The 16043-nt window shown below is 61.7% G+C and overlaps 1 protein-coding gene across 2 annotated transcripts in view; it reads left to right on the top strand.

Moving 5' to 3' along the window:
• Positions 1-524: 524 nt before the first annotated feature.
• COL18A1 (collagen type XVIII alpha 1 chain) overlaps positions 525-16043 on the top strand; it is a 92696-nt gene continuing 77177 nt past the window's right edge. The window contains exons 1-2 of one of the 2 annotated variants that reach the window (XM_061193817.1): positions 525-766; positions 868-968. In XM_061193817.1, coding sequence (XP_061049800.1) covers positions 756-766; positions 868-968 — 112 coding nt within the window. In that variant the 5' untranslated portion in view covers positions 525-755. The remainder of the gene's footprint in view (positions 767-867; positions 969-16043) is intronic. The other variant, XM_061193816.1, reaches the window with a different exon arrangement.

The raw sequence follows: 16043 nt of genomic DNA, 5'->3' as shown, positions 1-16043 counted from the left end.
CAGGAGCGCCAGAGCAGACACCTCGTGGGGCGCAGGGCCCATCCCCTGGGGGGTTTCAGGAGTGCGCGCAACGTGGGGAGTGGGCCGTGGGGAACGTGACCCTTCTGGGCCCCAAGCCCGTGGAAGCAGCGAGGCCGGATGGGCTGCCACGACGCGGCCACGGCGCCCACGAGGCTGGGTAGGAGAAGCCCGGCTCCCCTTTCCTCCATCCGTCGCCCCCTGGCGAGGAACGTCTTTGTTTAAATCGCCCGCCTTCCTGCTGCCCCATCGGACTCAGGGCCTGAGGACGAATCCCCTGGTTACGGTCACCTTCCCGAAGAGACACCGGGCTGGACACACTGCGTGTCCCTGGACCTTGCCCCGGTTTGCAGCCCGAGACCCCAGGTGCCGCCTTGGGCAGCGACAGGGGCAGCTCTTCCTGAGGCCGGGGCTCGGGCCAGCCACGCTGCCTGGGGACTGGGGGTCGGGGGAGAAACACTGCGGCTACAGCGCAGGGGTGCTAGGACCCGGGGAGCGGCCCATGGTCGGGTTCCGGGTCCGCACCCCGCTCCGCGCAGGGTTTACTCCGCGCCAGGCCCTGCCCCCTGCCCGGCCCCCTTCCCGCCCACTGCCCTGGCCCGTCCTGCCCCCTGACCAGCTCCGCCCCCGCCCGCCCTCCGCCTGGTCCCCGCGGCGGTCAGAGCGCGGCCGGCCGAGCCGGCGCAGCGCGGCGGAGGCGCAGCATCCCGCGGCACAGACGGTCCGGCCCGCCGAGCATGGCGCCGAGGTGCGGGCCGCGCGGTGCCGGGGACGGGCGGGGGCAGCGAGGGCTCACGGGCGGGGGACGGGGGCGCGCGCGGTACCCTAACCTGTGGCCTGTGCCCGCAGGTGGCCCTGGCTGCGGCTGCGGCCGCGGCGGCGGCGCCTCCTGGACTTGCTCGCCCCCCTGGTCCTGCTGCTCGGGGTCGGCGCGGCGTCCGCAGAGCCAGGTAAGACCAGCGGGGACGCGGGAGTGCTCGCACCTGGCCCGCCCGCCCGCCTCCGGCCGCACTTCGTGCGGGTCTCTGGCAGGTCCCAGACGGCGACGTCCTCACCCCAGCCCATCTCGGCTTCGGTCCCGGAGGCGGCCCGGCTCTACCCACGCGCGCAGGTGGCCCGCGGGGGGCGGTCGGAGGGTGGACGGGGTCGGGCCGGGGCCGTGTGCCCGAGCGTCCCGCGAGGGCCATTCATTCCTCGACTGCGGGGGTTCGCGCCACCTGGGCGCGCCCGGGACTCGGGGAGCGGGCCGGGCTGGGGATGGTGCGGGCCAGCTGCGTCCTGAGACCCTCGTGTCGTGACCAAACTTCGGCGACTCTGCGGGGAAGTTGGTGAGCTCGACGGACAACGCTGCGGGCCGAGGGCCAGTGAGGTCCCGGAGCCGAGGTCGTGGTGACGGCCGTTACACGCACGGTGGCTCGGAGACGCCCGGGCATCCGAAGCCTGACCGCGGGCCTGTGTCGCCGTCACCGGCCTGGTGCCTCCCAGCGCCTCTGGGCCCCAGCGTAACCGCGCGCGGAGTCCAGCAGGTCTCGGGGAGGACGGTGCTGTGCGGGGCGCAGCCGTGTTGTTTCCAACCTGTTGAGGCAAAACTGCCCAGGTTTCCCCAGGGCCAGCCTTTGTGCGCCGCCCCGGCCGCCAGGCCTCTGCCCCCGCGCCCGCCGCGGTGTCGGGTTGCGCGCGGTCCCTTTGATGCGGCCGAGCGCCGAGCAGCCGCCGGGAGAACAATGCGCAGGGGTCCGTTGTTTGGCGGCGCCCGCCCGCCGCTGCTCCCGCGTGGACGCAAACTGTGGTCCGGAAGGCCGTTCTGACCGCGCTGAAACTTCCTCTGCCCCCAGCTCCTGGGACCCCATTCCTAACCACGCGGCGGCCCAGGTCCTCTTCCCAACCGGCCCCGCAAGGGCCCGGGAGGAGCCGGTGGAGGTGCCAGACCCGAGGCGAGCCCCCGCCCGCAGAACGTAGGTGCTTTACCACAGGTGGAAATAGACTGCCTGCCCTGACATCCGTCCCGGGCCGCCGGCTCCCCGCGGCCAGAGTGACCGCTCACTGCGGTCAGCACAGCAGTCGCACACCTGCTGCCGCAGCTGGGGGGTGTCGCCGGAGGGAGGTGTTCTGGGGAGAGAGCCATAATAATTTGTTTCATTGTTTCCAGTGGGCTTGGTCATCGCGTTAAACGGCAGCACAGACCTTTTAAAAAAGCAACCACCTCATAAATAGATGTGCGGGAAGCACCTGTTCGTAGTGTAGCAGATAACTCCTCAGGTATTTGGGTTAACTCGGGGGGGGGGGCATTTAGGCAGTGTTTGTCCTTACAGGGTTCTGTGGTCCCCGGGGTTCCTGGGGTTCTTATGACTGCCCGGGACCACATCGTGGCTTCAGGGGCCATCCCCTCAGACATGTGCAGGAATGTGTAAGCCTGAAGGCTGTTTTATAATTATGTCTAGTCGGGAAAAGGAAAGACACTGAAGCATCCACACCCCAGCTTATGAAACTTTGTAATCAAGGAGAGGAAGTCAAGGGTGTTGACTTTGAGCCTCACAGAGAAGAAAAAATCAAATGTTGTGTTCGGGAGCTTGGGTGAGATGAGATCTATAGGTGTTCAAGTTAATGCAGACTCTGGGGGTGGTGGGTGGTGGAGTGACAGTTCAAGAAATGGTGTTTTTTTTTTTTTTAATTTATTTATTTTTGGCTGCGCTGGGTCTTTGTTGCTGTGCGTGGGCTTTCTCTAGTTGTGGCGAGCAGGGGCTACTCTTCCTTGTGGTGCACGGGCTTCTCACTGCAGTGGCTTCTCTTGTTGTGGAGCACGGGCTCTAGGCACGCGGGCTTCAGTAGTTGTCGCATGCGGGCTCAGTAGCCGTGGCTCGCGGGCTCTAGAGCGCAGGCTCAGTAGTTGTGGCGCACGGGCTTAGTTGCTCCGTGGCACGTGGGATGTTCCCACACCAGGGCTCGAACCCATGTCCCCTGCATTGGCAGGCGGATTCTTAACCACTGCGCCACCAGGGAAGCCCTAGAAATGGTGTGCTTTATCTTCTGTCCCGCCACGTGGCTGCAGTGGGGGTTTGCCGTAGTCTTAGGTCCCCCAGAAGGAAGGGAGCCCCTTCCCTTGCAAGGTGCCTAACAGAATGTGCTCTTTTTGTTCCCTGGAGCATAAAGCAGGCAGCAGGCCTAGCAGGGCTTGTGTGCTGCCCACCCCTCCCCCGTGCTGGGAGCACACAGGCTCCTTTCCCTGCTGGGACCAAGTCCCCTTGGAATGGGATAATAATTGCCTCTCTAGTTGTTGGAGAAGAGCAAAAGTATGTGAACGCCTGACTTAGCAGGGGCTCAATTTGTTCTAGAAACGCTTCAAAATTACCCTTGGAAGTCAAAAACTTTAGCCCCGTTTGCTGATTTGAACATTTTTTTCTGACCCCAAATGATGCATTTTCCCGAGTCTGTCTCTGGGCTGTACTTGACCAAAAATATAAATAAATAACAACTTCTGCTGTTTTGTTTAAGCTTGGCCGCTGTCATTCTGACGCTCTTGAATGGCATCATGTGCTTTCCCCCATAGCCAGAGACCTGGTGGGACCTTGGCTGGGCGGGCTTACGAGCCTGGAGGCTCAGTGCTACCTGCGGTCCCCTCTCCCGGAGGAAGTACCGGAGTCACATGTGCTAAGGTGGCATCTGCCCATGGGTCATTCCTTCAGGGCTGAGGAAGAACGACCTCGCCCTGTGGACATTTGCAGGATGCCAGTGGCCACGCCAGAGCCCTAGGCTTTGAGTCGTCTTGTCTCTGGCCCCCCCCACATGTGACTTCGGGCTCAGGCTCCGTCAGCTCCCCGCACACCCCCACCCCCAGACCCGCGTGTCCCACCCTTTCTCACCACTAGGGTCCATCAGTGGGTCCAGGTCTCCGCTGATGGCCGTGGTCCTCCCTCCCCCCAACTCCCTCGGTGGGCCTGCAGGGTTTAGGCTTGAACAGGACACGGCCAAGACCCTGTGGGTCCCCGTGTCCGGGGGTGCCTGTCATCCTGGGGTTCACAGGCACCTGGGTAAGTGATCTAAGTAGAGGGTAGGAACTTATGTCGAGGCAGGCTCGTTTGGAGGGGCAGCACAGATGGGGAGTCTTCAGGGTTCAGGAATAAGACCTCTAAGGTAGTCTTGAATTTCAGCAAAACTTGTTTTTCAAGGCACTCTTGTTTTCCTTTAAAAGAAGGAGGAGGGGGAAGGTCCTTGCAAGGAAACCTAGAAGGAGAAAAACTGACTCCTGAGCTGTCCAGAGCTCGAGGGGCCTAGAGAGCCTGCCCCACCCGCCCTGCTTCACCCTGAAAACACAGCTGCGCGTGCACTCAATGAGTGCGCACACACATGTGCACACACAGACGTACACACTTGCACATTCGTGCACACGCTCGCTCTCTCCCCACCAGAGTGCCTGGTCTCTCTTCAGCTGGGTTGTTGAAAACGTCCTGGCGCTCCGTGGGTGACGGAATGGGACAAGACCCATCTTCTGACACGATGGCCAGCGGACTTCCCTCTCTCATGGCCTGAGCACTGCGGGGAAGGGCTGGTCAGTGGAGGGGTGGGTGAGGGGCAAGCGGGTCTTGCTGCAGCCGTGGCTGATGAGCAGCCCCCAGGCCCGGCTCTGTCTGCAGTGGCTGGCCTATGCCCCACGGCACATGCCCGTCTGCAGTCCTGGTCGAGGCGTGGCCACCCCCGTGCCGGCGAGGGTCGGACCACAGATGGCACACTCTAATCTCAGCTCTTTGCTCGGAGGCTTGGAGGCTCTGGGTTAGCTGTCATCTGAGAGGGAACCCCAAAACGGCGGCCCCTCTCCCCAGAACACAGCTGGCCAAGCACCAGCTGTCTGATGTCTGGGTAGAAGGTGGACATTGCAGGATGTGACATGTGAAGCTACCCGAAACTTGATGCTGTTGGCGGGAGGGAGGGATAAATTATTGGGAAAATTAAAATATATGTTTGGCACGCTCATAAGATGATTACATTTGATACATTTTGACGGCAGGGCCCAGAAGGACAGTGAGAACGTTGTGGGAGGTGCCTGCAGTGTGCCCTCGGTCCCCACAGCTCTGCTCCCTTGCCAGGTCAGGTGGCTTCTCTGGACCCCGCGCCTCCCATCCCTGACGGCTTAGGGTCTGGGATGAGCTCTCTGCCAGGCCCGGCTCCTTCCCAAGAAGGCGTGGGCCTCTGAGCCCCTCCCTGCCCTCCTGCCAGTCTTGGGAGGAGCACCGGGGTGGTGGGCGCTGCCTTGGTTTCCTGCTCTAACCGGGGGCGGGAACAGCCCCTCCCCCCGTTCTGGGTGCCCTGAGCAGCAGGTGGTTGCCTTGTGAAGCCCTCACAGCACCCGCGTATGACGTGCCTTGTGTTGGATGCTGCTTGTGGTATCTCCACCCATGTCCGGGACCTCGCAGCGTCCACTGCATCCCTCGGGGATGCTTGGTGGAGACAGGGGGCTTTCTCTGTCCCGCTCCCCAGCACTGCCCGGTGCCGGCAGGGTGTGGCTGGGTGACTTGGGCTGGCCCTTGGGGTCACGTGTTCAGCTGGCGGGTCTGGGCCGTGGAGAACGGCTGTCAGAAGGAGCTTTAGAGCACGGATGCGCTGAGTCAGACGGAACTTGGGGGCCGCAGGGCAGTGTCTGTGCTCCGCCTGCCGGCCTGCAGGGGCGCGTCCCACCCCCACCCCAGCTCCTCTGGCAGCGACAAGTCCCGGCACGGCCTCCTGGCTGTCTTCAGCGAGTGCCCAGGAAGGAGGACTTGTTCACAGGCCGGTACACCTTTCTGGAATTCCGTGCTGGCAGACGGGGACACTCCCGGGCTGATGCACCGTGACGAGGCCGGTGGCATAGGGCAGGGGCACCCAGCGCTGAGCTGGGGTGATGGGTGGGGCTCTCGGCCACCCCTGGTTTCTGCAAGACCAAGAGACTCTGTGGTGGGTCCAGCTGGCCCAGGCACTGGCCACGGGTCAAGGTTGACCTTTACAGGGTGTTTCCCCACAAAGGACATGAGACCAGAGCCAAAGGCTCGGGGATGAGGCTGCAGGGCGAGGGGATGGAGCCTGTGTGACCAGAGCTTGGTGGTGGGTTACAGTGGCAGGGCCTGAATGGAAACTGCAGAGACCATGTACGTGCTTTTGATGGACTGGTGTTGGTGGTTTTCGTGGAGCCCGGATGGAACATCTGCAGATATTGCATGTTACTGATTTATTTTTTTATTCATTCAGTCATTCATTTAATTTTGGTCCGAAGCACTCGTTTCTACTTTTTGCACTGTTCCTTGAGTAGATTCAGAATTAGGCACGGTCAGGCCTCCTTGTTTTGCATCCAAGCTCAGGAATCTTGGAGACGGTACCAGGCTCCGGTAGCTGGGTCTCCTGTTTGCACAGAACCTGCTGGCACAGGCTCTTCTCAGTGAGCATGAGAGGCGCCCTTCTGCTTTGGGGAGACTTGAGCCGATGTGAAAGCAGTGCCTGGAGGGCACATCCCAGCAGCGGTTGAACCGCATCTTGGTGCCCACCGTGCAAAAAAGTAAGCTTCTCTCATCCTGGAAACGGGGAGGGCCCGGGGAAGAGCACCGACCCAGCTGCTGGGAGCTGGAGGCCGAATGCATCTCTGCTGGGGCCTGAATCCAGAGCCCCCATGGCCTCTAGGGCGAAGGGACACCTTTCTTCCCCGTTTCCATTTAGGCAACCAGGGGACTTCATCTTGGAAGGGAAACCATGATTTACGTGGATGCTGCTGCTTTGACAGTGTGAGGTGGGAAGATTCTCCCCCTCCCCTTGCAGTCAGGAGGGCAGGGCCATGGGAAGAGGAGGTAATGTTCCGCAGGCTGACCGAGTGCCTGATGCAGGGTGGACCTGAGCCCCTGAGGTGGCCCTGCCTGCCCCTGAGCTCCCCTGGACCAGCCAGTTGGCCCATGGAGCCAGGGTCTCTTCCAAGCTGGGGCTCACGCATCTGGGGCCGGAGGTCGGGGTTCGCATTAGAGGAGAACTTGGGAAGGCGTTCCTTTCGCCCCGGCTGGTCCGGGGCTGGGAGGTGGTGAGTGGTGAACCCAGCCACCTGGCCCCTTGGTCCATTGACTTCCTCTTTTCTGAGTCATTTTTGAGCACCTCTGTTTGCGCCCTGCCTGCCCCAAAAAGGAAGGTAAACAGCAGTGTCCCTGGGGTCTGTCCCTGTCCCCGAGGGCAGGGCAGACCGTTATCTCCCCAGCAGGCCGAGAGCATCCACTCTGGGGTCTGGGCTGCTTATCTGGGGAGGCCCCATGGCAGTGCTGGGGCTGAGTGCGGGGGTGCTGTGGTTGGGACCTTCGGGAGGGGGGTGGACATCCCTCCAGATGGATATTAGTTCCGTGCAGCTTTTCAACCCAAACCGCCAGGGCTGGGCACTGTCACTTTGAAAATCCTGCTAATCTGATAAATGGAGAAATACCACTTCTGTGCTCTATTTTGTGAGTTTCCGTCCAGTGAGGGTGCAGGTTCTGGAGTGTTATTTGGCCTTCGCATCTCTCCTTGCTCTGACATCCATCCTCCATCTCTGCACTGTCTTCCGCCTTGTCATGCCTGCCTGTGGTGTCACCTCCTGGGGGGCATATTTGGCATATTTTCTAGTTTGTGGGCAGGCTTTAATTGGGAACGTGTAATTTCTTAAAGCAGGGTGTTGTTTTTTTCTCTTATTTTTATGGCCTTTTCCTGTAGAGGTAGGACACGCGTGACGATCACGGCTCAGGGACAGCGGCCTGGGCTCATCTGCATCGCAGGGGTGATGCGGGGGTCGGGAGAATTCAGAGAGGAAAACTGTGTGCGCCAGCAGGCAGAGTGCTGGGGGGCCACGTGCTGCATGTGGCTCTTATTTTCTTTACTTGGCTTTGGTGGGCGTGGAGTTAGGGCTAGTCCTTGCAGAAAACAAGCATGGAGTCACTAAATCGTGGTCTATTACAGCTGGCGGGCAACCTGGCTGACCACTTTGTGTTTGTGGATGGGACACCATCTGCTATGTGGGTTGAGAGCCCAGGCTCCAGGTTTTAATTCCAGCTTTGCTTCTGAGCACTGTGTGACCTTTGGCAGATTCCTCACCGTCTCTGTGCCTCTGGTCTGTAAATTGGGGAGGGCAGTGGGGCTCTGTGGGACTGAATAGGGCATTCCTGCAGGGATCTTCCTGGGATGTGTCCTGACAACTCCTCCTTGGGCTCTGGGAACACCATCAGGGATGGCCTAAGCCACCCGTCAGGGCGGGGCCTGGAAGGAGGGCCTGGTGAGCACCAAGAACAGGAAGTGGGTCCTCGTGACCGGAACACAGTTTTTGTGCTTCTTACTTGGCCATGGGCTGCGCCTGCTAAGACGATCATGTGTTTTAGACAAAGCAGCCCACTCACGCCCGCAGCTCCGAAGTCCTGCAAGTGTTCTGGGCCCGGGTGCCCGCATGGTGTCGCCCACCCACGTGTCCCATGGGGGTGATCCAGGGATCGCAGACCTGCCTCTGCCTGTTGGATCTTGTCACGAGGCTGCTGTATTTTGAAAAACTCTCCCGCTGAGATTCCACGGAGCCTCTTGTTCTCTGCAAGCCAGGCCGTTTCCTGGGGTTCCCGGATTGAGGCCCCGTCTGTGCTGGGAATCTGAGCTCAGCCTGATGGGGTGTCGTCCGGGCAGCGCTTGCTCAGAGGACAGCAGACAGGACGGCGTCCTTTCTGTCCTCTGTCACCCCAGCCTTCCAACCAGAACGAAGGGAAGCCACCCTTGATCCCCTCCATGCTCACCTTCGGGGTCTCCCCACCTGGGGTAGACCCACTCCCTCTCCAGCGAGCGGCTCTACCCCAGGCCGCCAGGCACCGCCCACAGGCCCAGCTCAGACCCTCCTTCCCCTCACACGGGGCCTGAGGGCTTTAAAAGGCAGGCCCCTCAGGAGATGGCGCAGCCAGCCCATTGGTGGAGCTGGGAGAGGCTTTTTCTACCATAAATGATTATTTCAACTAGACAGCTTTCCTTCTGCCGCCCTGGGCGTGTCCACACCTGGCCCTGAGCCACCTCTGCTCCTCATCCTCTTGCCCCTGGAGGGGAGGACGGCCGTTTCTGAGCCCAGGTGACCCTGCAGGGCCCGGCCCTCCTGCCCCACTTCAAGGTTCCGGCTGTCACTTTGCTCACTTCTCTGGGTCCCAAGGCTGACCCAGGGTTGCGGGCTTACCATGCTTCCGCACCGGCGGGCAGTGTTGGCAGTGACCTCTGCTTGTCTTGGGTCCTCACATCTTGACCTTGTCCCCCTGTGGCACCGGGGGACCCATCTTGGTCCAGGTCACCGGTGTCCTTGGGGCAGCCAGGACCTTCCTGTGTTCTGGCTAACATGAGCCTCCATCCCCAGGGGACTCGGGCCCAGCTGGCGCTGACTGAGAATCTGCGATGCTCTGCTGTTCCTTCATAACCTTATATTGTGGCAATAGTTAAGAATGCCGCGGAGGTTTGGAAACCAGAAAGAAAACCCACCCATTCCAACACAGTCTTTACTGTCAGTGTCGGGGAAATGGGACATCTTAAACGGGCCTGGGCTGCCCTCCCTGCTGACTCCACTCCCGGCCTGTGTGGACAGCCCCTCTGGGTGCAGAAGCCTCAGGGCCCCCCGGAGAGCCAGCCGCGAGCTGGTCTGCTTCCCAGATGGGAAAACGTCCCCACCCCACCGCCCACTCCTGGACGGCAAGCTGGCCTCCCGAGCACCTAACTTCCCCACATTTAAGAACCTAGACAACCCCACCTCCCAGCGTTTAAACTTTTTCTTCCCAAGGCATATGGTCTGCTGAATGTCAGCCCCCAAAGACCTCCCCATCCTGATCCACAGGACCCGTGAACGCTGCTTTACGTGGTAAAAAGGACTTTGGGTGGGATTAGGCTCTTGAGCTGCGGAGATTACCCTGGATTATCCGGGTGGGCCTACATGTAATCCTAGGGTCCTAAGAAGGGATGGGGGAGGCCAGAGGGTCAGGTCAGAACAAGGAGACGTGGCGATGGAAGCAAAGGTTGAGGGAGAGATTGGAAGATGCAGGAAGGGGCTACGAGCCGAGGAACACAGGCGGCTTCTAGATGCTGGAACCGAGGGACTGGGTCCTCCCCGGGGCCTCCGGAAAGGAACACAGTCGTGCCGACACCTGGGTTTTAGGCCTCTGGCCTCCAGAACTGTAGAGCGCAGCTCGTGTGGTTTCCAGCCCCTGACTTTGGGGTCATTTGCTCCAGCAGCTGCAGGAGGCTGTCCAGCGCGTGGCTGTGTCCGCGGCGGGCGTGGAGTCATGGCGACGCAAATCCTCTCGTTGGTAAAGTGCTGCCTCTCGACAGTGTGAAACCTCTGATACGTTCGAAGGCCTTGGGACCCCCACGCCCTGTACAGGGCCCCTGAGTGCCCTTCCTGACCCCCAAGTCCCGAGGGTCGACTCCCCGTCCTGCGCACCCAGCACCCTGGGCTGGGGACTCTCTGTGGAGAGGTTAGAGGGGCCCCATCCTAGGAACCTCTTAGGGCTCAGCGGGACCCCATTCTCAGGCCCCAGAATGACCTCCGCGTGTCCCCGGGTGGCACCAGGGGCTCCGACGTGCTGGCTCTGAGCTCCGACTGGCTGATGGAAGCTTGAACGGGGGAGGGAGGTGGGCGGACAGAGGGCAGGTGAGCGGGGCCGGGGCAGACGTCGGGACGCCCGAGAGTGCCTGGACGGGCCTGTGGGCAAGGGGACTGTGTGTGCGTGGGGTCTGTCCTGGGACTCTCTCCGGCAGGGCCCTCGCAGGGCAGGGGCAGGGGCAGGTGTTATCGTCCACAAGGTCGGACAGCAACCCGCTCTGTTCCGTTTTTGGAGAATGAGGCAAATGGCACAAAAGCACATTCCCAGAAAGTGCCAATTCTGCCCAGTGTCCTGGCGTGTTGCAGAAAGGGTTTATAAAGTAAAGCTGACCAGTTGCCGAGCAGGTGGACAGTACTCAGTACTCGTGGAACGGACCACTGCTTGTCAGCCTCCAACCATCTTGGGTGCTGGCTGGACCTTCAGTTATCCGGATGCCGGGTGGGCCTTCAGTTATCCGAGGTGGACCTTAAGTTATCCGGTGCTGGGTGGACCTTCAGTTATCCGAGGTGGACCTTCAGTTATCCGGTGCTGGGTGGACCTTCAGTTATCCGAGGTGGACCTTCAGTTATCCGGTGCTGGGTGGACCTTCAGTTATCCGAGGTGGACCTTCAGTTATCCGGTGCTGGGTGGACCTTCAGTTATCCGAGGTGGACCTTCAGTTATATGGTGCTGGGCGGACCTGCAGTTATCCGAGGTGGACCTTCAGTTATCCAGTGCTGGGTGGACCTTCAGTTATCCGAGGTGGACCTTCAGTTATCTGTGCCAAGAGACTCGATGGCCGGTGGGAACTGGTGGCCAGACTTGCTTCACTTATGAAAACGGCCAGACTGGCGCATCTGTGAGGTGGCTCCTGACGTGCAAGCTACATCTTCATCTGCCGTCACGTACTGGGTGTTGTCACCTCTCCTCCGGCACAGGGACCTTTCTCAGATCTCACGCACTCAGAGAGAGCAGGGACGTCCGGGCAGGGCGTGTGGCTGAGAGCTCAGCCTGGCTCCCGCAGGCCTGGCTTTGTACCTTCCGGGCGGCCAGAGATGGAGCCCAGGGTGGCGGGCAGCCGGGAGGGGTTGGGGGCTGTGCCCGGGACCCTTGGGTGCAGTTTGCTCTTGTTCCCGTCCCCTGACTCCCAGAAGTGGACGGGCCCCCCGCCTCAGGCCCTCTGTAGGCCATCTCAGGAGCGGCCAGGGCTGGCCCAGCCCAAAGGTCACTTCCTCAGGGGACTCTGTGGGGAGGCTGTGCAGCTCCTCCCCAGGGTCATGGGACAGAGGAGGGGCAGGGCACATGTCTCTGCTTGGATTCAGAAATCCAGGGCCTTTGGCGGCAGCGTCGTCCATCATGGCTGGTCACCCTGGTCTGTTCAGTCCCAGCTGAAGACCCTGCTCACCAGGTCTCAGTGCAGGTTGTACTGGGTTTTGAATCCTAACTAGCTAGCAGACAATGGGGAGTTGAATTCTAAAGCCGCAGCCCTCACCTGCCCACTGGATTGGAAATCAGCCCCGCCCCCCCATCCTCCTTTCCCTGCGTTTCCCCAGTTGCATGGGAGCATCCCTTGGGAACGATCCAGGATCGACACTTCCAGGGGCGCCGGCTCACTCGGAGTTTCAGGTGTGTGGAAGCATCTGATTTGACCTTTGCCTTTCTCTTCTACAGAAACAACCTTCGTGCCTTAATGTGCTTTTACTAAAGGGCCTTTTTGAGTGTTGAGGAGTCTCTCCTGTTTTCCTGGCTCAGGACATGCATGTTTGGGGAGCCACTTCTTAAAGGGCAGCCCTGGGCCTGAGCTTCTGGGAGACCCGGGTCACGGAGACGGGGGTGGGATCCGCGGAGACCCCTTCCTTGTGTTGCGGTGTCCCGAGTGGACTTCGTCCTATCAGCGGTGACGGTCGCTCGCTGTGACTGCCCGAGCTTCGGGGCGCCCCGTTCTCTTTCCCTGTGCCTGTTAACCAGCCCCCCTGGATGCCCCCCACGCGCCCTTCCGTGTGCCAGGGCCTGGGGTCCCTGCGACCTCATTCTTGGGTGTCCTTGCTCTTCCCCGTGGTTCACGGCTCTGGGCCCTGGCCCGGCCGCGCCCCCGTGCCAAGGGGTCTGGGCTGTGCGTCCTGCCCGCCGCCACCTCTCTGCTCCTTCTTAGCGGTCAACATGCCGACCCTGCCATTTCGTGAGCCCCGGCTCACCCAGGACCTGGGTGGGAAGACGCCGCACAGGCTGCGGTGTAACCTGCTCTCAGGTAAAGCTGTCCCTCTGTAAGTTGTGGTTGCATCGGCCCAGGTGAAGCCACACCACCTCCACCCTGGCCTGCGTCACACCCGAGGCCAGGCCGAGGTGCCGCTTGCGGCCTCTGCCGTTCCCGGGCCGGTGGCTGACTGTGAGGTGGGGGGACGCGCATGATGGGGGTGGGGCTCCAGCTTCCGGGGTTGGGGGTGGCTGCTCACACCTGCTTGGGCCCCAGGTGGGTGCACAGGTGCAGGTTGCCCTGACTTCATTTTGCACCAAGCACAGGAGTTTCCCTCTCACGATTCACATCCCCTCCACCTCTGCGCTCTCTCATCGCTAATCGAGGACGTGAGGCCCCTCAGATGAAAGCCCCTTTGTGCGCAGCCTGCGGCTGGCTCCGCCCTGGGCTGGCGCTCACGGCCTGAGCAGGTGCAATGGCCCTCGCACCACAGGAATGTCCCCACGAGGCCCCGCGAACAGCTTCCTCCTTTATTCGTGCTGTCAGCTCATGACGTGCGATTTGGGTCCAGTTATATCTGGAGAAGGTCGTGCCGTCTAGACGCTAGTCCAGCACGGTTGCGGCTCCTCCTCGCTCGTATCCCAGCAACAGGATCACGGCTGGCGGGATGGCATTCCTGTAGCCCTGAGAGAGCGGGTTCCCAGTCCGCCCACTCTCCGGAACCTTCTGGGGCCAGCGGTGGGTGTGGGCAGGGAAGGCACTTGGACCCAGCTGCCCTCAGGCTACCAAGAGTTAGCGCTGCAGGACTCCAGCGAGAAGGAGCTGCGGCTCCGGACCCAGGGGCCTCCGTGGGGAGCTGAGCGTGGCGAGTTCCGTGGTCCTGCTGCACACTCCTGCCTTTTACCAGGAAGGGCAGGGCTGCTGATGGCCCGCCTGTGCTTCTCAGTGTGCCCCCCACTCACCAAGCTGGCAGGCTGGCCCCTCTCTGCGACTCCCGACGGGTTCCCCAGCGGCGTCTGCGCTGGCGCCTACTCTGTGTTAGGTTAGCTGGTGCCTGTGTGGGTCCCGCTCAGCACAGTCTAGGCTCCTTGAGGACAGACGGGCAGACGGAGGGCCTCTGGGCGAGACTGGACTTTGTCCCCGGAAGTGTTTGCAGCCCTGTTTCATCCTTACTGAAATTTACAGTCTTGTGCCATGCGCTTAGTGCCCCTTGCAAGGAGACCCGTGGCCCACATTCAAGGACCACCTGTGCATCTGACCCCAGGAGTGACAGTGGGTGGGCTGAGCAGTAGCAATGGTCCCATCGCAGGGTCAGCAGTAGTCGGACGGGAGGAAGAAGGAGGTGAGCCCGGTGAATGGGAGGTTGAGGTCCAGTGTGTACAGAGCAGCAAGGCTGTGCTGAGTGAGGAAGAGTCCTGACTACTTTACCTCGGAGCAGAGTTCCACGCGGCCGGCAGGGCCTTCCTCCATCTCACCGTCCTTTTGGGGCCTCGGTCAGGGGACGCTCCCTCCTCCCGCTCTGTCACATGGCCCCGACACAGCCCGGGACGGGGGGAGGGGGGTGGGGGGTACAGGGTCCCGAGCACACCCTCCTTCCCGACCACAAGACCGTGGGTGGAGCTTTGAGTGCAGCTCCCGTCTGTGGGCACCAGATCCCTCCGCTCCTGGTGGTGAGACTAGTTCGCAGTTAGCAGATTCCAGAACCGCTCACAATGAGAAGCTAGAGTCTCCGCATGCGGCTTATTATGCTTTCATTTGATTAGTAACAGTCCCTTCCACCTGGCGATTCCTGCAGGTGCCTCCCACGGGGTTGGAAGGGGTGGGCACATGGCGGGGAGTGACAGGTGGCGTCTTTGCTCCTAGCTGACCGAGGCTCATGTCATTTTAAGTTCAGCCACGTGCGGGGGGTGCCTTCCTGACACGAAGCCCCAGGTACTGGGCAGCGAGCGGTGGGCGCTGGGGCTGGAAGGGCCATCAAGATCTTCTGGGCACCGGCCGCCAGGCACCTGCTTGTACTGGAGGAGCAAGAGCTCCGTGCAAATGTCCTCGGCTCCGAGGGCCCTGGGTCACCAGCCTGTGGGACTTCTGGGCGGCTGTGACCCTCACGCCCACGGTGGGGGGGGGGCCTGAGCCCACTCCACACTCGACTCGGCCCACGCCTCCTTTCCTTCCACCCGGACAGCACACACTCACAGGCTCACCCTGAGGTTTAGCCGAGTGGGACCCGCACCCCAGGTCAGCTCCTTGCGGGCTCGCCGCCCCCAATCCCCACGCCCACACGCAGCTTCCTCCTGAGCTGCCCCGCCGCCATCCTGCCCCTCGTCCTGCGGAGCCCGGGCAGGGGTTCCTTGGCTGGCCACTCGTCCGGCCCGGCCCCCTCTCCCCAGCCCTGCGTCCACCTGGAGGGAAGCGGCTACAGACCCCTCCGGGCCCCCTGCTCCCCACTCCATGCCAGCCTCTCTGTGGCCTGGGAAGGAGATGGTGGGTCGTGGCCCAAGGGGCACTGGGACGGCCACCCCCACGGGACACCCTCCTGTTTGACACCCTCCTTTGAGTTTCTACCTGCTTCTCCTTCTACCCCTTCCCTGCCTGGTGGACCTCATCTACCCCCTGGACCCGACACCTGCACCTCCACTGCGGCCGCTGACCTTTCCCCTACCCAGTGCCCTGGGCATCGGTGTCTGGCTGCCATCCTCCCCCAGGGCGGGGACCCGAGGCCCCCAGCACCTAACGTCATGCCTGGCGCACAGCTGGGGCTCGTAAATGCTTCCCAGATGCATGGATGGACTTTTGAGGGCTTCAAGAGAATGATGGCTCATGAATTTGGCCAGAGCGCGTGGCCGCCCTGCCTGAGGTCTTGGAGGTGCAGTTTCGCAGGGCGAGGGCCTGGCTTAGGTGCGCAGTTACTGGGGATGCAGAGGTGTTCCTGCACCCACGGGTCACCAGGGGTTTTGCCCGCTCCTGTGCGGGCTTTGAAGGTGTGCGGACGCTGGTAGCCGTGGAGCTGCAGGAATGGGAGAGAGACGCTGAAGCCTGCGGTCTGGCCTGGCTCCCCTCACCGGCTGGCCACCACGCTGGATGCTGGGTGTCAGCAGACACGGAGCAGACGAGTGGGTCCTGCTGCAGGAGGCCACGCAGCGCCGGGAGGAGCTTGGATGGCTGTCTCAGGGTCGTGAGGCTCACGGGCTCTCCCTGGCCAAAGGGCCGCCGTCCCCACAGGGAGATGGGGGTCTGTGGGGGAGACCCCTCCAGCCTGGAGGGCAGTTTCTAGG

Source organism: Eubalaena glacialis, chromosome 6 (genome assembly GCF_028564815.1).
Source record: "Eubalaena glacialis isolate mEubGla1 chromosome 6, mEubGla1.1.hap2.+ XY, whole genome shotgun sequence".
In the NCBI taxonomy this organism is placed as follows: domain Eukaryota; kingdom Metazoa; phylum Chordata; class Mammalia; order Artiodactyla; family Balaenidae; genus Eubalaena; species Eubalaena glacialis.
Note: the sequence above shows the minus strand (reverse complement) of the source record. Positions and strands in the feature narration are given on the sequence as shown.